The following is a 21214-nucleotide window of genomic DNA, read 5'->3' as shown; positions in this document are numbered from 1 at the left end:
AGCTGAAGCTTTGGCTGAAAGTACTGATATTTTTACCTGTTTACATTGCCCATTGCAGTCTTTAATATCATCTCAGACATATTTCTCCAAATCTCCAAGCAGCTTTTGTGGAGAAATAGGAAGAATAAGCAAAAGAACAGCCTTCCCCTCTATTCACCTATTAGTAATTGGGACTCAAACAATAATGAGCACAAAATTAAGGAATCACAATTGAAACAGAATTGCCTTAACAAAAAGAGAAAACTTAGTAAGTATTTTACTGGGAAGTTGCCAGCAACAATTATACAAATTGTTATTTTAAAAATAACTGGTATAAATTAGCAAGTGTTCTACTTTGCAGATGAGACTTGAAATACCACAATGAATGAATGAATGAAAAAAAACAAGAAGTCATTTTTTCCTGCCTGAACTAAAAGGCCCTTTAGGTATAACATTTATATCTTGTTTTTCTTCCAGTTTTCCTCCAGCTATATAACCTAGGAATCTTGTAAGGTAGGGCTGAGATACTGTATAGTACCTGGCTCAAGGATCATTCATGGTTGATTGGAAATTTGAATCGGAACTAGGATCACTACATCATCTCATTTCTTTGATGACTAAAATAAGGACTACTTTACAGGGTTCTTGAATCTCCCGCAGCAAAACATTTTCCAGCTAAGTATAACATGATCCTCTAAGAATGTCTGAAATGGTTCCCCCCCCCTCTTTTGCTTCCCTGAAAAATTAAGTTTTACAATTTATATGCAAAAATTGTTTTGCATATTAAATTTCTCTTTGCATTCTCATCAATTACTGCTAAGCTTGTAAGCCGCCCTGAGTCTTCGGAGAAGGGCGGGATATAAATGGAATTAAAATAAAATAAAAATAAATAAAAAATTATCATGTCTGAATTATGACTTTTAACCTGCATGTGACTGTAATTAGTCAGGACTGGTGAACCCCAGGTTCTTGTCCTTTGATATCTGGGTACAATTAGAAAAGACAATCAGAGAACTAAATATGAAACACACCAAAGCCATTGTGACCCTACTGGAAGACTTTAATGCTAGGGTGGGTGTGAGTTTGCTTGATAATGTCCACTTGGGCATCATACCTGAGGACTATTTAGCAGCCAGCCGGCCTACCCTTGCACTCCAGAGAATATGGTGAGTTCTAAACTGATCTCCTTGACTTACATATGTGATCTTCATATCCTGGGAGGCAGTTGCTTCATATATCCTTTACTTTCCATACTGGAAATGTTGGGATTACATTGTGTCTGAACAGACAAATCCGACTTATTTTTAAACATTCAATTTTATATGAGGGAGGAGAGTAACCATCAACTAATTGCAGTACCTTTTATGGCAGTTCTGATATAAGACTGCCTGTATCACACAATGAAAGGCTACTTGCCCACCTGAAGTGAGACAAACAAGGAGGCTCAAAGGGAAATGCCAACTTTATGAACTCTGAGAGGGCCCAGTCTTGGGTGAAAATAGTGTTACAACTATGCAAGGTCCAAATGCAACTTTTACTGGTATGCCAATGTTAAAAAAAATAATAAAAATAGAAAAATTGCCTGCTAGGAACTGACAGCCCACAAGATCTAAATGGTTCGTCCTTGATTGCTTTTGGTCAAAAGTGTTTGGTTCAAAGAAACCTTACACCAAGCAATCATGCCAAGATGTTAAACCCAAGACACAACTACAAGAAATAGCCACCAAAGAGACCCACTACACAACCACACTGGGCTTGTACAGTGTGGTCAGCAAGGGGGTTCAACTCAGTTGTATTTTGGAACATCATATCTGGCATGCTGAAGGGGTGTAATACAGTTAATCTATCTCAGCTATAGTTTGGCAGGATTTTTATACTAATTTATTTGCCAGGATCATCCAAAAAAAATGATTACTGAGTTTTTGATCTCTGATAATCTTCTTCCTCAGCCACCAGTATGAGTGATAGAAATTAAAAAAAACATTTATTACTGAAGCCTAATAAGACACCTTGTGAAAATTTGCTATCCCTAGAACTCTTTAGGACTCATATTGACTGGTGGACTCCACTGCTGGCAGGCTGTTTACATATATAGACAACACTGACCTCATTCCAGGAGGCTGGATACTATGTACCATATTTCCCATATATACAAAAGGAGACAAGGAAGCCTCCCAAAATTACACATCCATAAGCCTTATAGATATAACAGCTAAGATGTATGCAAGTTATCTCTTGAAGAAAATAGAGGATTGGGCAAGGAATGTATTAGTGGAAGACCAGGCTAGATTCAGATCTGGATATTCCACAATAGACAATTGCTTTGTTCTGCACCATCTGCAGCATTTGCTTAACAGCCACTTCAAAAAAATTTGACAACTCACCATGGTCATATGGTGACCTGCTTAACAACCACCATGACACAATCCCAGGATTAATTACAGTTGTAAATCAAAGATTACCTGTATTCTTTTATCTTTATCCTATTTTATCTACTATATATTAGTCTATTTTATTTCACCCCAGGCTATTTTATCACATTTTACCATATCATACCATATCTCATTTTATTATATTTTAATGTGGCTGATGCTCATGCTTTGATATGGTAAACTAATCAGTAAAGTGTACTACTACTACTATTTGTCTGAAATGGTATAGGGTCTCCTGCTTGATCAGGGGATTAGACCAGAAGACCTGCAAGGTCCATTCCAACTCTCATTCTGTTACTCTTCCAATCCTGAAATTCACTGAGTCATCATAGACCAGGGGTGTCAAACTCAATTTCATTGAGGGCCGCATCAGCATTGCGGTTGCCCTCAGGGGGCCGGGTGGGCGTGGCCTACTGGGTGGGCGTGGCTAGAGTGTGTATGGCCTACTGGGTGGGCGTGGCCAGCTCTACATCGTTCGCATCAAGGGTGCCTATGGGGGCCTGGGCAGGAGTGGGACAGATCTGAGGGTCTCTGGCAGAAGGAGGGTCTCTGGGCCAGGGCCAAGGCAGTGGGGGCCGTTCCCTCACTGCTTCCAGGAACCGCTTCGCGGGGCACATGAAACCACTTCGCGGTCCGGATCTGGCCCCCGGGCCTTGTGTTTGACATGTCTGTCATAGACTAAAAGACAAAACTGTACTAAAAACCTCAGCACTGAAATGGGACTGGGGAGGGTGGCGGGGATTATTTGTATGGTAGAAGAATCATGTCTGTTGCCTTACATTTTTTCCAAATTATGTGTATGTGTACGTACAGTATGTCCTTATGTCCAAGTGTAATTTTATTCTAGTTTTCCAAGCACTTAAGTTAATACAACACAAATAAAAATAGTATATCTTCACTGGAGCAGACATGGAAGTTATGATGTTCAGAAAACAAAAGAGTATTATATATTTTCCCCATTATTTCAGGAGCGTCCCTTCTTAAGGTATGCAGAAAATATTAAAATTAAGATAAATTGTATGTTTACAACATGCAGAAAGGGGAAGACCATTCAAGTAAAATCACAACAGTTAGTACTGTACTTCACATGCTAGGAATATCTTGAAACGGAATTAATTAGTATCAAATAATGGAGGAAAGATTAAAGAAAAACAATGAAGAATTTTTGAATTGAGATCCACTCGAATAACTCTGCCCCTCTGCAGAAAGTAAGGAGAGGTTTTGGCTCTAAACTGGGGTGGCACATCCCCTATGGCAGGGGTCGGCAACCTAAAAAAGAAAAAGAGCCACTGGGAACCGGTTCCATCACAAATTAAAAAAAGAGGGAGCCGCGTGCGTGTGTCCATGCACGCGCATGCGCAAAAAGGTTTTTTGCGCATGCGCGGACGCACGTGGCTGTCATTTTTTAAAAAATGAGATGGAACCGGTTCCCGGTTGCCCGATGGCGACGGCCCGTCTGCAAAGCTGCCGCTTTCGGCAGCTTTGCAGACGGGCCGTGGCAGCTTCCTGAAAGAGCGGCGCCCCTGCCCATTCCGAGAGGTGCGCGCGCACCTCTCCGAACGACCGGAGGTGCGCGCGTACCTCCGCGCGAATGGGCAGCGGTGCCGCTCTTTCAGGAAGCCCGCCGCGGCCCGTCTGTGAAGCTGCCGAAAGCGGCAGCTTAGCAGACGGGCCGCGGCAGCTTCCGCAAAGATCGGCGCCCCTGCCCATTCCGAGAGGTGCACGCGCACCTCTCCGAACGACCGGAGGTGCGCGCGCACCTCCCCAAACCTTTGGGGAGGTGCGCGCGTACCTCCGTGCGAAGGGGCAGCGGCGCCGCTCTTTCAGGAAGCTGCCGATCTTTGCGAAAGCGGCAGCTTCCTGAAAGAGCGGCACCGCTGCCCGTTCGCGCGGAGGTACGCGCGCACCTCTCCAAAGGTTTGGGGAGGTGCGCGCGCACCTCCGCCCATTCAGGGAGGTGCGCGTGCACCTCTCCAAACGGGCGGTGCCACTCTCCATTTGGAGAGGTGCGCGCGCACCACTGCCCGTTGGAAGAGGTGCGCGCGCACCGGGCGGCTGGGAGCCGCAAGAGACGGCTCAAAGAGCCGCATGCGGCTCCGGAGCCGCAGGTTGCCGACCTGTGCCCTATGGTCTTTCCTACTAAGGAGTTTACATTATTAAGTATATTCACCATGAAAAGAACAATCATTTGTGCACCAAGCTGCTTTGATTTCTAGTACTATGCAGTAATATGAGAAAAATCCTTTTCAGAAATGTAAAGCAAGTAGACAAATTGCAGAGATGTCGCAATTTACTTTCTGTAAACTCCATCTTGTACCATGAACACATTAAGGACTGGAAGACATCTTGGAAATAGTAAGGGGGGGATATCTAGTTTAGTGGCCAAGAAAGCTTCAAATAACAAACCCGTGTTTAATTATATCACTTGAGACTACATATAAGACTATGCATAATTTAACACACCAATATAACTCATAGAATCAATGCTTCTGGCACAGAATCCTAGGTATCAAGGAAGAGGCCTCTAGGCTTGTTGCCACCTGATATACCAGACTTCTATATATACAGATTTACTCTGTAAGGGAGAGGGAGAGAAAACATTTATATATGACTGTCATTTAAGTGGTAAGCTGTGAAAATCAAGCCGGAAGTCTAAGAAAAATCTCTCATATATATAACAAATCCTGATGATTTGTCTTGTAAAATTCTTTTGTTTTGAAATAAAAAGTAAACTACCAGAAGGTGGCAATTCTTGAGATAATCTTTTATAACACAGATGAAGAATAGCAATAAATCTTGGAATAATCAGGGCTTTTTTTCTCATAGAACGCTCAGAACGGAGTTCCGGCACCTTTTTTGGATGGGACCTTGTAGGGTAAGCAAGGCGGGTTGTATGACATGTGTGAGTTCTGGCACCTTTTTCTTTTACAAAAAAAAGCACCAGGAATAATTAACTGGTTTATCAGTGAAGACAAGATAACTTTGGGTAAGAACTAAAAAAAAAACCTCAAAGAACTTGAATGGAGTGAAATTGTTTTTAAAATATTAAATGTGGTTCCATTGTGGATCATAAAGAACTTGGTTTTATGTCAGCCAGAAAAATTTCTTGAGATAGTTAGTCTCTCTATGATTTCCTTTTTTAAAAGATGCAGTATTTTAAGTTATTTAGTTTGGTAACAATTTGAAAGTTTATTTTTTTATTGTGGTGCCCAAAAGGTAACACTTTCCATATCATATGCTTTGATGAACTGAATCATTCCCCACATTTATTATTTTAGTAATTTCCAGTATAGCCTTTTAAAAGGTATCTTTAATCTGAAAGTAAAAACAGCTTTGCTTTTTGCAATGTTCTATTAAAAGATGTGAGAGTGTTGGACCCCAATGATTACAGGCAGTCCTCAGGTTAAGAAAGTCCAACTTATGTAACTTATGGACAAGCTACACTTGCAAACAGGCAGTCTCCTAATAAAAATGGTGGATTGCATTCTCTTTCCTTCAGCCAACAAATCACGAAGCAACACAATGGTTTCATGAACTCCTGACATCACCACGGCAATCTTAAATGTATATTTCTTCAATAAATGCAACCTCACAATAAAATGAGTAGACTATGCATGAGCATCCATTACAAAAGAGTTTTCCTTGACAAAACATAGGTCAAACGTTATGCAGATGGAATCAAATGAGCAAATCCAAGACCTGCCTGGACAATATGGTTTTAAGCAACAGAAAGACACAATCACCTTTAATTTTAGTAATCTAAGAAATAAAGTCCAACTGTTGCCCTCATAATAATTTAAAAAGTCAAATTAGCAATCATTAGTTAACATATCAGATCAGTAGAACTGTCATTATGGGACATGGCAACTCACCTTATTGATCCAGTGATATACTATAGATTGTTAAAAGTTCTTAAGAATAACTGTTTAACCTATTAATTGAACCTTTTAATTAATCTATTAAATCCATTAATTAATTTTTAACCTATTTCTGTTCTCTGACAGAAATTTTAGACCTATTTATATTCTGCTACAGCTTCACTTTTTAAACAGTCTAACACCTAAACACTTCCCTCCTTTAAATACTGTGCATTTCAGAACACCGCTGAACAATTGATAGTGTCCTATTAATTAGTTATTAGTTACTGATTACTGAACAGTTAATACTGTCCTGGATTAAGTGCTGCTCTGGATCTCATTTAGCAATTATTAACATAAGCAAAAGCCAAGGGCCTCCAGATATCAGCAATCTACAGTAGCAACTGGTCCTGTAGCAATTGATACCACATAATCAAATCCTCACTCCTTTCTATTTCTGCTGCTCTGACTGCTGTCAAAATTCTGGGCCCGTAGCGGCTACTCTGCTGGAGGAAGAATAAAACGTGGTGGTGGTAGGCAGGGTAGGTGAGCAAAATGGGATGTGGCAGGCTTGAGAGAATAAGGAGTGTGGGGGCCACTTTTTACAGAGGCAACCATTGTGACAACCAAAAATGATGGGCCAGATAACAGAATGGAGAATTGGTTTGTCAAGGCAGACCAAAAATATGGGGTAACAGAGCCCAGCTTTGCCTGGGGCAAAACTAAAATGCCCAGGAGTTGAACCACATAGTTTCAAAACTCATGATTTGAGCATTAATCAAACTGATGGTTGTTCTAATGTAAATAAAACTAAGATAACTAATCAGCTATTTTAGAGGAAGAAGTACAAAGTCTAGCACTGGCTGAGTGTCAATTACTTAGCTCTACTTCATTTAACAGGATATATATATATATATATATATATATATATATATATATATATATATATATATATATATGCATACCATATATGCATACCATAATTAAACCTATCATACTTAACGTATATGAGCATAATGTAAGAGCTATAAATATTGAATTATGGAAAAGTGTGTTTAGGCTATGAATTGCATCCAAAATATTCTTTTACATCTTCACTGCACTGAATTACTAATCAAATTCTTTGAACAATTTAAATCTCAAACAGTCTGCTGGCAGCGTATGAGCCACAATCTCTCCCAAATTATATCTCTCATGTCCTCCCCCAAAATTACCTGGGGACATTTCAGTCACAGAAGCTGAAGTACCTGATTACCTATTTCAGACAGTTATTAAAAATTGATGGGATACTAAGAATCACTAACAGACAAAATAACCGTGCTGTGTGAACCTAGGTAAACTATGATACTAGAATCTATTAAATCAGATTATAATAATACACAAATTAATGAAACATCTAATTAGAATTCTGAATGTATAACTTCTTCCTTTTCTTACTTCATACTGATTAATATACTTTAATTCCCCATTATGTAAAGCTGCAGTTAGACAATTAAATGAGACTATAAAAATTTGGAATGAATATCCAACAAGATTAATGAAATTGATCTGAAATTGGCTATAACAAGCTAGAGTACAGAAACCCTATTTTTCACAGCCAGAACACTCACACAGAGAAAACTGTTCATTTTCAGTTATTATCAAAACGCAAACTCACAATTTATATTTATTAACCAATATTCTAAAGCACAATGCCGGGCTGTTATTTAAAATGCAGTCATTCAACTGCCATGTTCCACTACCTCTGTCAAGCTGTCAGTATTGTAGACATCATTCAATCTTATGTGATGAGACCCAAATTACAATCCACAAACCCGGGTGGTTATCAAATTTTTAAATTGATAAGATATGCTGACCAGCTGCTGAAAAAATTACAACAGATTTATATTTACAGAGACTTACTTTTCGCCCATCACTTGCATGGCAATTCACATTTAAAGGTGTCAACAAAGCCATTAGTTTTTCTTCATTGCCACTCCTGCAAAGAAGAAATGGAAGGGAGAAGAAGTCCCTTAAAGAATATATGAAATGGAGTTTCACATTAACATCATGTTCACAATCCACCTTGTGTGCATTTTAACTTAGAAAAATTTTGCTTCCATTATTTCCTTTAAATATATGCCTATATAAACATATATGATAGAATTTACCATATTTTAAATATAATAAATATACATTTCCCAAATTGTTGCAATCTTCCTCAAGCCACTATAAATAGCTTCCAGCCTCTCGCTCAAGCTTTTCTATAACATATATGTAAATGAAGAATCCATAAGGTAGAGAATTTTAAAAAAATACCCTAACATAAAATTTCTCGTTAAAAATGCTTTTTAAACATAATAGAATTTGAAATGCATTCTGTCTAAATTCGACTACAAGTGTATTGTAGAATTACAAGCAACTATTCAGCTTTCTGCAAGTAGTTAAATCCCAAAGACTCGTGTTAACTGTTTATCTGCCCAATTTTATAAAAAGATAATGACAACATGACAGATCATAAAAACCCATTTTCACCCTGATTTCTCCCACCTCTCTTCAAAAACAATGCATTTGTATTCTGAACAGCACTTACCTAGCAGCTTCCAAGAGTTCGTCCTTCTTGTATTCACCTAAATGATTGCAAAATATCATGCTGTTAGCATTTGGCAGAAGACAGATGAAGAAATGCAGCAGGAAGCAAATACAGAATTAAACAGAGAACAGGAGGGGGGGCGACAAGCAAGCCCACACCCCGCTGGGTGATGGAGCTGTGACGTTAGTCAGCTTGTGAAGGCAGCATCACCAGTGCCTTGGAGACGGGCAGCAAATTGACGCAGCTTCTTATCCAATCCTCAGATGAAATGGCTTTCTTCAGACAACCAATGAATGCTGAACCTCTGTCCAGAAACAATCCCTCTGATAACAGCATGGCAGCTGAGTACAGTGTCTCCTCCCCCATTTTTCCTATTCAATCTCTTAGCACACTAGTATAGCATAAAGGCACCGACACACCCCAAGACTTTTTTTTAAAGGTACATATAATAATGTCTGAACCATTTGTAGCCTCAAAATTATCTTGCAATAGATTTATTTCAGAGGTTATTAAAACTGTGTCCAAAGTAAATGTTTGTTACCTTAAGAGAACTAGTGAACCATAATAAAACATGTGGGAAAGACAAAAGTATTCTGACAATAGCATTTTGAAATCATCCATTAAAATGGTTGTCTGTTTTCGTATCTTTTGGAAAGAATGAAAAATTCATACCCTGCAATTTAGCTCTATCTCACTAGCACGTCATCCACTAGACATCTTAAGTATATTGCCTTTGAAAGTTTTAATATTTTAGTCTTTGAAATCTTTATAAAAATTGTAGTAGATAATTTTGCATTCTATCTAATGGTAAGACATTTCAGAGTAAAAGTTATGAATTCAAAGAAACAGAACAGTGTTTATAATGGCAACCTGTCTCCAAGTAAGAAATATTAAATGCAGGTGGATTACTCCATTTCTTTTGTGGGTCTTTATGAATGGCAAAGCTTTTATATTCTCCACAGAAGATGCTAAGAAAATGCTTGAGTTGTGAACTACTACAGAACAAGAAAAAAAAGGACACAGACAGACAGAAGACCAAAACTGGATCAGATTTTTTCCCCCTACCCATACATTTAATTAATTGCTGACTTCATGGATCAAATTAATAAATTTTTCAACAAAGATTAAGAGATTGAATAGCCCATTCAAAAGAGAAGAAAAATGAGAATGCAGACAATATAGGTATTTATGAAATACAATTTTAAAAGATCATGTTAATGTGTTAGAATGTAAATATTAGGTCAAAATCATGTGGTTTCTGGTGGAAACAACAGAGTATTAATATATATTAGGAACGTACAGCACAAAATTCCAGATGAAACAGAAATATCTTTATTACTAAGGTTTCAAACTGAACAATGGAAATTACAATTGCTTCAATTTATGCTTTAAAAGATAACTAGAGAATATCTTGTGATTTTTTTTTCAATTACTTCTTGAAATTGCAAGATATTTTTTGAGTCTTGGAAACATTAACAGGATTCTTCACGTAAATGTCGATAAATTTAAAGAGTTCTGCAAATTGCCAAAAAATTATAGATTCTATGTCATTACTTTCTTCCTTAGATGTTTAAAGACATAAATATCCTTTAGAGAAAAATATACATATTGTTCCCCTTCTCTTAACATTAATTTAGGGATAGATATGAACTGGATATTTAATTCGCTATTACTTTAATGTAAAGAAGTTGCAGCACTTAATTCCAAATGTAATATTGCATCAAAGAATCTCTGGCTTGAAGAAGTAGAATTGAATGGCCTATTATTATTACAAGAAGCTATCAAATTTAAGTGTCAACCTTAATTAAAGAGCACCTTCCAAACAAACTCATCTCTTGATGTTTCTTTATTCACAGTATGGAAATCTAGTAAAGCATTTCTGAGAGGATTATTTATTTCTTTGGCATTAAATAGAAAGAAAAACTTCAGACAGCAGTTAAAGAATGTCACCATCTTTAATTCTTTATTTTACTGGCCTCTTTTATTCTGTTTATTTGTTTTGCTTTATGATGTACTTCTCTTATATTTGTTTTACGGAAATGGATGGATAGATAAATGATTCAAAACTATCAAAATCAATACAAAATAGAAACCAATATTTGATATTATACAAAAGATTAAAATGATTTATAAACTGCTGGAAACAGATGTTACAAAAAAAAGTGAATTTCAAGAAAGATTTCAAATAAACTGTTGTTTTATGAAATGAGAAAAGGACCTATGACTTCGCTAAAGGATAATAGCAATCTATTTGAAGTACTGATGAGATGATACAGCATTTTATTAAATTTAATTCTCAAATGACATGGGTCTGGATTATTTACGGGAGCACCTTCTGCCTCAACTTCCCATCGTCCTGTGCGCTCCCACAGAGAGGGCCTCTTCAGGGTGCCGTCGGCCAGGGAGTGCTGGCTGGCGGCTCCCAGGGGAAGAGCATTCTCTGTGGGCGCGCCTGCCCTCTGGAATCAGCTTCCTGTTGAGCTCCGGATGGCTCCCGACATTCGCTCTTTTCGCCGCGACCTGAAAACCTGGTTATTTGAGCTTGCCGGCCTGGACTGAGGGACTGGGATTTTAAACTTTAGAATTTGTCTTGTTGGGGCTAACTTAACTTAACTTAATTTATTTTTTAACTTTATATACCATGTTTTAACTGCCCTGTACACCGCCCCGAGTCCTTTGGGAGAGGGGCGGTATATAAATCCAATAAAATAAAATAAAATAAAATAAATAAATAAATATATGAAAAACCAGCATGAAGTTTGGAAAAGATTACACAGTACTCAGATGCTGATTATGAAATATACACATCATCCAAAGGAATTACAGAAAATGAAACAAAGGAAGCAATGCTTTCCAGGACCAGATGCATTTCTACTGCATTTTTCTGCAGTGAAAAAATTTAAAATGAAGTTTGATGAAAGCATTAACTAGGGTTCTTCTTCTTCCATATCTAGATCAAACTTTAAACTACCAGAATGAAGCCACCAGCTTGGCTTTGTCACTGGCCAAAAATAAGTCATTATCGGTACATGTTTCTGGTAGTAGATGACATACCAGCAGCTGGGGCTGGGCTCTGTGTATCCCCACATTCACATAGTATGTTTATTTATTTATTTATTTATTTTATTTTAATTCCATTTATATCCCGCCCTTCTCCGAAGACTCAGGGCGGCTTACAAGCTTAGCATGTTGTTATCCACTAAGAGACTCCACTTCAGCATATCAGTTTTACACTTAGGCACTCCAACTCAACCTATTCAGGGTCCTCCAAATAGTGCAAGGGAGATCAGATCCTTCAGCCATATCCTCCTTTAATATTATTCCTTGCTTGATAGTCTCCTTCCTCCATCTTTTAATGTGATTTTGTTTTGTGTACTCTCAAGAATGTTTGTTCTTGTTATAAAGCTGTTGCTAGATGGAGGGCTTGGGGGACATGTCCATTCAAAGGATGTCAAGGATCATTCTCTTGCTTAGTTCTCTTGGCATTTGCTGCTACTTCTCACCTGATCTTGGGTGGGGCAATGCCAGCAAGAGGATATATTTTCTCAATTGGAGTAGGTTTGAGACAACCTGTCACTAAGCATACTGCTTCATTGAGGGTGATATCAACTTGTTTCATGTGTGCAGATGCGCCCCACACTAAAGCAGCATACTCTGCTGCAGAGACATTCAAGGCCAAAGCTGATGTGTGCAACATAGATGGTTGAACTCTCCGTGTGTAGTTTATCAATTTCCTGATGATATTGTTCCTCGAGCTGACTTTAGCCTTAGTGTTACTTAGATAGGTTGATCGTTTGTATATATGTTATACAATATTGGAGACAATACACTTCCTTATGGCAGCCTGTTGTTCTGCATCCTCCGTCTACTGGGGTTGGATTAGGTATCTTCCATGATCCCTTCCAACTCTGTTACTGTTAACTATTACTATTACTGTTGTCATTCAGGGTCACATAAAATTTCCAGTTTTGGAGGAAGTTGCCAATGACCCTGGTAAGCATATTATCTCCAGTGATACTATTTTACTTGTGTAGCAATATTCCATATTGTTATATGCTGCAGGTAGGTTGATGAAAACCACTCCAGGCTTTCATCAACTAGGTAATGAACAAGGTATAACAACATCAAGCACTCTTTCCTTCATTGCAGGAGGCCACAATTCCATAGTCCAAAGAGCAGTACCTTGCTCTTAATGTATGACTTAACATATTCTTCTTCTAAATAATAAATGCAAATGACATGGACACAACCTTTTGAGCAATAACTGCAGTCAAGCACGTCCTATATTCTTGTGTTCTTTTAGAAGTAACATTTTGGAGCATTATTCTGCTGGGAGAACTGTGACATGTGATTAAGATACATCTTACACTGGGCATTATGTTTTATTCCAGAAAACCTTGATAACCTTCTGATTTCATGGTGCTCTGCTGCATAGAGTAAGGGCTCCTAATCATGAAAGCAGCAATGCAACCTCATAATATTATGAAGCTTCCTCTATGTTTCACAATAGAGATGGTGGGGTTTAATTTTTGTTTTAAAAAAGCTTTAATTTAGTTCCATCTGTCCAAAGGACATTCCCCCAGAAGGACTGTAGCTTGTCAACATTCAAATTAGCAAACTCCAGTCTGGTTTTTTTGTATCCGTTTTTCAAAAATGGGTTCTCTTTAGGTCTTTCACTCAGGTAGTGCAACTTGGAGTTGTTATACCTTGACAGTTGTTTACTTAATTCTTCTTAGTTCTTTCTCTACTATTTCAACTAACTTTCTGTTTTTTGGGAGGATAATTTTCCCCTTGCAGCCATGTCCAGAGAAGTTTGCTACAATCCCATGGATCTTAAATTTCTTCGTAATATTAATAATCATAGTCACAGGAATGTAAACGTTTTTGGAGATGGTTTTGGAGCCTTTACCATGTTTGGTTATTACTTTCTTCATTTCCTCCACAGGCAACTGATTTTCTTATTCTTATCCATGTTCACTGTGCTGCACACAATGACACAAATTGCCTCAGTACTTTTCATAATCATAATAGTAAAGTTGGAAGGGACCTTGGAGGTCATCTAGTCCAACCCCCTGCTCAGGCAAGAAACCCTATACCATTTCTGACAAATGGCTGTCCAGTCTCTTCTTAAAAACTTCCAGTGTTGGAGCAGTCACAGCTTCTGGAGGCAGGTTGTTCCACTGGTTAATTGTTCTAACTGTCAGGAAGTTTCTCCTTAGTTCTAGGTTGCTTCTCTCCTTGATTAGTTTCCATCCATTGCTTCTTGTCCTGCCTTTGGGCACTATGGAGAATAGCTTGACTCCCTTTTCTTTGTGGCAGCTCCTGAGATATATTGGACCATTGCTATCATGTCACCCATAGTCCTTCTCTTCATTAGGTAAAGGTAAAGGTTCCCCTGCAGATGCATGCTAGTCGTTTCCAACTCTAGGGGCCGGTGCTCATCTCCGTTTCAAAACCGAAGAGCCAGCACTTGTCCAAGGACGTATCCATGGTCATGTGGCCGGCATGACTGGACGCCAAAGGCGCACGGAACGCTGTTACCTTCCCACCGTAGTGGTCCCTATTTTTCTACTTGCATTTTTACGTGCTTTCGAACTGTTAGGTTGGCAGAAGCTGGGACGAGTAACAGGCGCTCACGCTGTTACGCAGCACTCGGGATTCGACCTGCCAAACTGCCGACATTCTGATCGACAAGCTCAGCGTCCTAACCCACTGAGCCACTGCGTTCTCTTCATTAAACGTACTCAATTCCAGCAGCCATTCCTTATATGTTTTAGACTCCAGTCCCCTAATCATCTTTGTTGCTCTTCTCTGTACTCTTTCCAGGGTCTCAACATCTTTTTTACATCGTGGTGACCAAAACTGGATGCAGTATTCCAAGTGTGGCCTTACCAAGGCATTGTAAAGTGGTATTAATTCTTCACGTGATCTTGATTCTATCCCTCTGTTAATGCAGCCTAGCACTGTGTTGGCTTTTTGGGCAGCTGCAGCACACTGCTGGCTCATATTGAAGTGATTATCCACTAGGACTCCGAGATCCTTCTCACGGTTACTACTATTGAGCAAGGTACCCTATACTATACCTGTACATTTGGTTTTTCTTGCCTAAATGTAGAACCTTACTTTTTTCACCATTGAATTTCATTTTGTTAGATAGCGCCAAGTGTTCAAGTCTGTCCAGATCCTCCTGTATCTTAAGCCTGTCTTCTGGAGTGTTGGCTATTCCTGCCAGCTTGGTGTCTGCAAATTTGATGAGTTCCCCATTTATCCCCTCATCCAAATCATTGATGAAGATGTTGAAGAGCACTGGGCCTAGAACAGAACCCTGGGGCACCCCACTACACACTTCCCTCCATGTAGATGCAGTTCCATTGAGGACCACACGTTGAGTATGGCTGGTCAGCCAGCTACGAATCCATCTGGTGGTGATGCTGTCTAATCCACATTTTTCTATCTTATCAAGTAGTAGTTTGTGATCTACTTTATCAAATGCCTCACTGAAGTCCAAGTAAATTATATCCACAGCATTCCTCTGATCCACTAATTTTGCCACTTGGTCAAAGAATGCAATAAGATTTGTCTGGCATGATCTGTTTTTGACAAACCCATGTTGGCTTTTAGTAAAGATTTTGTTTGCCTCTAGGTGCTCGCTGATTCGTTGTTTGATTATCTTTTCCAGAATCTTCCCAGGTATTGAGGTCAGGCTGATAGGTTCTGTAATTTCCTGGATCCATTTTTTTTCCTTTTTTGAAGATGGGAACTACATCAGCTCTTTTCCAGTCCTTTGGTAGTTCCTCAGTGCTCCAGGATCTTTGAAAGATATAGTTCAGTGGTTCTGAGATCACGTCTATCAGTTCCTTGAGAACCTTGGGGTGTAATCCATCTGGTTGTGGTGATTTGAACTTGTCTAGGCTGGACAGGTGCTCACTTACCATTTTCTTGCCTATCTTAACTTGTGTTTCTATTATGTTTTTTATGGCACTATTTTTTATAGGTTGGTCTGGTTTTTTTCCCTTTGTGTAAAGACAGATGCAAAAAAAGAGTTAAATAGTTCTGCTTTCTCCCTGTTGCTTGTCACCTTCTTGCCACTTTCACCCACTAATGGACCAATCATTTCCTTTATTTATTTATTTTTTACATGTTGAAAGAAGCTTTTTTTGTTATTTTTGACTTTTGTTCATTTTTGACTAAGGTTCATTTTGAGCCTTAGCTTTCCTCACTTCGTCTTTGCAGGCTCGGGCTATTTGCTGATATTCTGACTTAGTTATGTGCCCCTTTTTCCACTTTCTATACTTGTCCTTTTTATCTTTCAATTTATCAGAGAGTTCTTTATGTAGCTATGCTGGTTTCTTTTGAGAGCTGTTATTTTTCCTCTTTGTTGGTATTGTGCTAGACTGGGCTTTTATTATCTCACTTTTCAAAATTTCCCAAGCTTCTTGAGTTGTTTTCCCCTTGAGGATTCTCATCCATGGAATCCTTCCCAAGCTCTAAGTTTATTGAAATTAGCTGTCTTAAAGTCCAAGACTCTAGTTTGACTGTGTTCTACTTCTTGTGCTTCCATAATGAGATTGAAGGCATTTGTGATACCAATTAAAATAGTCTGATTGAGAGATCACTAAAATCCAATAAAGTCTTTTTTACATCTTGGTGACCAAAACTGGATGCAGTATTCCACGTTAATTGATATAGAACATCCCTGTCCCTGGCAACCTAAAAATTATAGAGCTATCAGTGCATGTAACATAGATGTGTGTGTGGACAAGAATATCAACCTTGCTGTCAAGAAAAAACAGGCTTCTAATAGCGAGTGCCACATGAAGTGCACTAACCAAATAGGTGGTAAGACAATAGGGGAACTTAGGCACCACACAGGTCATGTAGAAAGTAAACATAGGGTCAGACATAAAGGACTCAAATGTCTATACACCAATGTACAGAGTATGAGCAATAAACAGGGTGAACTAGAAATTCAGGTTAATGAGGGCAGATATGATATTGTTGCCATCACGGAAACATGGTGAGATGAAACCCACAAATGGTACACACAGCTAGAGGGATTTAAATTATTCAAAAGAAACAGACCAAATAAAAGAGGAGGTGGAGTTGCTGTCTATATAAGAAATAACTACATCTCTACAGAAATAGAGCACAACAATGATGAAAACTGTAAACTTGAATGCATTTGGGTCAATATAAAAGGGAGAAAAAAATGACATTGCCATAGGTATATACTATGCCACCCAACTAGGCCACCCAACCAGAGGAAATACAGGGAGTGCAGAATTATTAGGCAAGTTGTATTTTTGAGGATTAATTTTATTATTGAACAACAACCATGTTCTCAATGAACCCAAAAAACTCATTAATATCAAAGCTGAATATTTTTGGAAGTAGTTTGTAGTTTGTTTTTAGTTATAGCTATTTTAGGGGGATATCTGTGTGTGCAGGTGACTATTACTGTGCATAATTATTAGGCAACTTAACAAAAAACAAATATATTCCCATTTCAATTATTTATTTTTACCAGTGAAACCAATATAACATCTCAACATTCACAAATATACATTTCTGACATTCAAAAACATAACAAAAACAAATCAGTGACCAATATAGCCACTTTTCTTTGCAAGGACACTCAAAAGCCTGCCATCCATGGATTCTGTCAGTGTTTTGATCTGTTCACCATCAACATTGCGTGCAGCAGCAACCACAGCCTCCCAGACACTGTTCAGAGAGGTGTACTGTTTTCCCTCCTTGTAAATCTCACATTTGATGATGGACCACAGGTTCTCAATGGGGTTCAGATCAGGTGAACAAGGAGGCCATGTCATTAGATTTCCTTCTTTTATACCCTTTCTTGCCAGCCACGCTGTGGAGTACTTGGACGCGTGTGATGGAGCATTGTCCTGCATGAAAATCATGTTTTTCTTGAAGGATGCAGACTTCTTCCTGTACCACTGCTTGAAGAAGGTGTCTTCCAGAAACTGGCAGTAGGACTGGGAGTTGAGCTTGACTCCATCCTCAACCCGAAAAGGCCCCACAAGCTCATCTTTGATGATACCAGCCCAAACCAGTACTCCACCTCCACCTTGCTGGCGTCTGAGTCGGACTGGAGCTCTCTGCCCTTTACCAATCCAGCCACGGGCCCATCCATCTGGCCCATCAAGACTCACTCTCATTTCATCAGTCCATAAAACCTTAGAAAAATCAGTCTTGAGATATTTCTTGGCCCAGTCTTGACGTTTCAGCTTGTGTGTCTTGTTCAGTGGTGGTCGTCTTTCAGCCTTTCTTACCTTGGCCATGTCTCTGAGTATTGCACACCTTGTGCTTTTGGGCACTCCAGTGATGTTGCAGCTCTGAAATATGGCCAAACTGGTGGCAAGTGGCATCTTGGCAGCTGCACGCTTGACTTTTCTCAGTTCATGGGCAGTTATTTTGCGCCTTGGTTTCTCCACACGCTTCTTGCGACCCTGTTGACTATTTTGAATGAAACGCTTGATTGTTCGATGATCACGCTTCAGAAGCTTTGCAATTTTAAGAGTGCTGCATCCCTCTGCAAGATATCTCACTATTTTTGACTTTTCTGAGCCTGTCAAGTCCTTCTTTTGACCCATTTTGCCAAAGGAAAGGAAGTTGCCTAATAATTATGCACACCTGATACAGGGTGTTGATGTCATTAGACCACACCCCTTCTCATTACAGAGATGCACATCACCTAATATGCTTAATTGGTTGTAGGCTTTCGAGCCTATACAGCTTGGAGTAAGACAACATGCATAAAGAGGATGATGTGGTCAAAATACTCATTTGCCTAATAATTCTGCACTCCCTGTAGATGAACTTTTTGCTAGTCAGCTAACCAAGGTATGTAGGAAGCACATCACAATAGTAATGGTGGACTTTAACTACCCTGGCATCAACTGGGAGACAAGCTCTGCACCAAAATATTATATTATATTCAAGATTTGTGCACAAATCTCTTTTTCACACAAATAAGAATTCATTGGCAAGTATGATAATTATAGGTATCCAAGGACTCACTACTTTAATCAAAATGGTGCAGGCACTGTCACACTGTGAGCTTCTTCGCTTTCATAAACATCACAATGCATGGACAAAAGGGGCAAAATTTGCACTGTGTCAGCACAATGCTGTTCTTGTTATGTCTCTACCCCATCGTCAGATGCCATTGATGTTAACTGATCCAGATGCTTTATGAGATGAAAATGATATCCACATCTCCTTTAAAAAGCCAGCTTACTTAATTTAACCATCTATGATAACTGCTATTTTGTGTCTCATTTTCCTTTCTCGAATAGGTTATGGAGCAAAACGTGACTTTTCAGATTCACTTGGATACGTTCTCATCCAGGTTTATACCTAGGTTTGAGATCAAAACTGTTATCATTTGGCTATATATATGCTTGTGAACTGATTCAGTTTTCAACAGCTTTCAATATACTTTAATTGATCCAGTATCCTTCAGGGTTTCTCATTGGGTTTAGAGGACATCTACTAATTTCAGTGCTACCCTTGCACAGGTAGCATATGAAGGTAGTCCTCAACTTACAACTATTCATTTAGTGACTGCTTTAAATTACAATGCTGCTGATAAAAATCTGGTCCTCACACTTATAACTGTCACACCACCCCCATAGTCATATGATCACAATTTGGGTACTTGGCAAATGGCTCACATTTATGACTAGCTGCAATGTCCTGTGGTCACATGATCACAATTTGCAATCTTTTCTGCTGATTCTTAGCCAAAAAACACCCATTCAGAAGAATGGGTTCGCAATTACGGTCATGGCATTTGCTTAATGACCATTGTAAAAATGGTCATAAAATCGGGTCTGGCTCGACTTACAATCACAATGACTTATAATGTAAATACCAATCCTAATTGTGGTCATAAGTTGAGAACTACTTGTAGGCAGCTTTTGGATGGAGCAGGAAAAATACTGAAGTTTTTAATCCTATAATGGAACATGGAGATTATTTTGGGAGACAGAGAGAAGAGCCACAGCCAAAGCAATGGTTGGATGTGTAGCAGCTTAGCCCACAGAAATGCTTCTTAGGAGCAAGGCTGACAAATCCAGACGACACTGAAATATTATTAGCATGTATTGCATCCACTGTCTTAGGTTCTGGAAGGGACCTGACTTTGTTCCAAGGCCTGGCTTAGTCTGTTTAAGGAGCCCATGTTTGTTATAGCTGTTTTTTATTGAAGATGTCAAGTTTTGCTGTTACTAGTTTTATATGATGTAAGCCAGGGGTGCCCAACCTGTGGGCCGTGGCCTCCAGGTCACCGGGCCGCATGAATAGCTGGCCAGTGCGCATGTGTGCACTCACATTCCCACTGGCGCTAGCACCACCGCGAGCACCAGGTTGGCATTAGTGCCACCACAAGCGCTGGGTGGGCGCTAGCACCACTGAAGACCAGGTAGGCACTAGCACCACCCCATCTGTGGCACTCACAGCCCTGTTTGCAGCGCATGCACACATAAAGGTGCTGCCTCTCCCTTTTCCTCCAAAAAGGTTGGGGACCTCTGATATAAGCTGCTCAAAGTCTTTTGAAATGGGCAATTATAATCAATGTAATCATAATAATAAGAAGGCACTACTTTGATGTGGTTGTGGGGCTTTTGCGCTCTGAGCAAGATGAGAGCCATGCCAGAGGTTCAACTATAATGGACAGGTTTCATCAGAGAAGCCAGATGAAGATTGTCTCTCCCATAAACGATATGGTAAGGCATAATTTACACTGAAACCCGTAGCAGATTGGTCATTGTCCAGGTCAACAAGGACATATTTAGACTTAGGTCAACAAGGACCACACTGGACCTCTGGTGAAAAATGGGCTACAAGACTCAGGACTGTTGGCTGAGCAACCAGGGCCAGCAGCTGCAAAACTATTGGAAGAAATAATGAAGGCAGTTTTACTTAGAACAGCTTATATCCTGCAACTATACCTTTTAACATCATCAAATAAGAACATCTATCTATCCCAGGTCCTTAGGAAAGACGTGATAGGTGGATAAAAATGCCAAACCCAATCTAAATATCTGGCTGTTACCAACCATATTAAATGGCCACTACATAAAAAAAAACTACTGGCAAAGCAGATAAAAAAACAGGTAACATTTGCAAGAACTTATAGCAAGAATGCTGAAAAAAGAGGTAGATAGTTCATTCTGGCTGCACAAGATCAAGCTTTAAGAACAAATGCAAATAAAGCCAGAGTTAAGAAGAGAGTCATAGATAGCATATGTTCTCTCTGCAAAAAGCTGAAGAAACCAATGGACCTAGTTAGCTGTCACAAGCAGACTGATTACAAACAATGGCATAAAACAGTAGCAACAAGGGCACAT

The 21214-nt window shown here is 39.2% G+C and overlaps 1 protein-coding gene across 1 annotated transcript in view; it reads right to left on the bottom strand.

Annotated features, from left to right (window-relative positions):
• The window catches only part of TNKS (tankyrase), a 108186-nt gene that overhangs the window by 53815 nt on the left and 33157 nt on the right, over window positions 1-21214 (bottom strand). Inside the window, exons 4-5 of the mRNA XM_081319394.1 lie at window positions 8841-8877; window positions 8171-8246 (exon numbers count right to left, since the gene is read on the bottom strand). Coding sequence (XP_081175520.1) covers window positions 8171-8246; window positions 8841-8877 — 113 coding nt within the window. The remainder of the gene's footprint in view (window positions 1-8170; window positions 8247-8840; window positions 8878-21214) is intronic.

This window comes from Vipera berus (genome assembly GCF_964194415.1).
Source record: "Vipera berus genome assembly, chromosome: 2".
NCBI classification, from domain to species: domain Eukaryota; kingdom Metazoa; phylum Chordata; class Lepidosauria; order Squamata; family Viperidae; genus Vipera; species Vipera berus.
The sequence above is the reverse complement of the archived record's forward strand: the minus strand, read 5'-3'. Positions and strand labels throughout refer to the sequence as shown.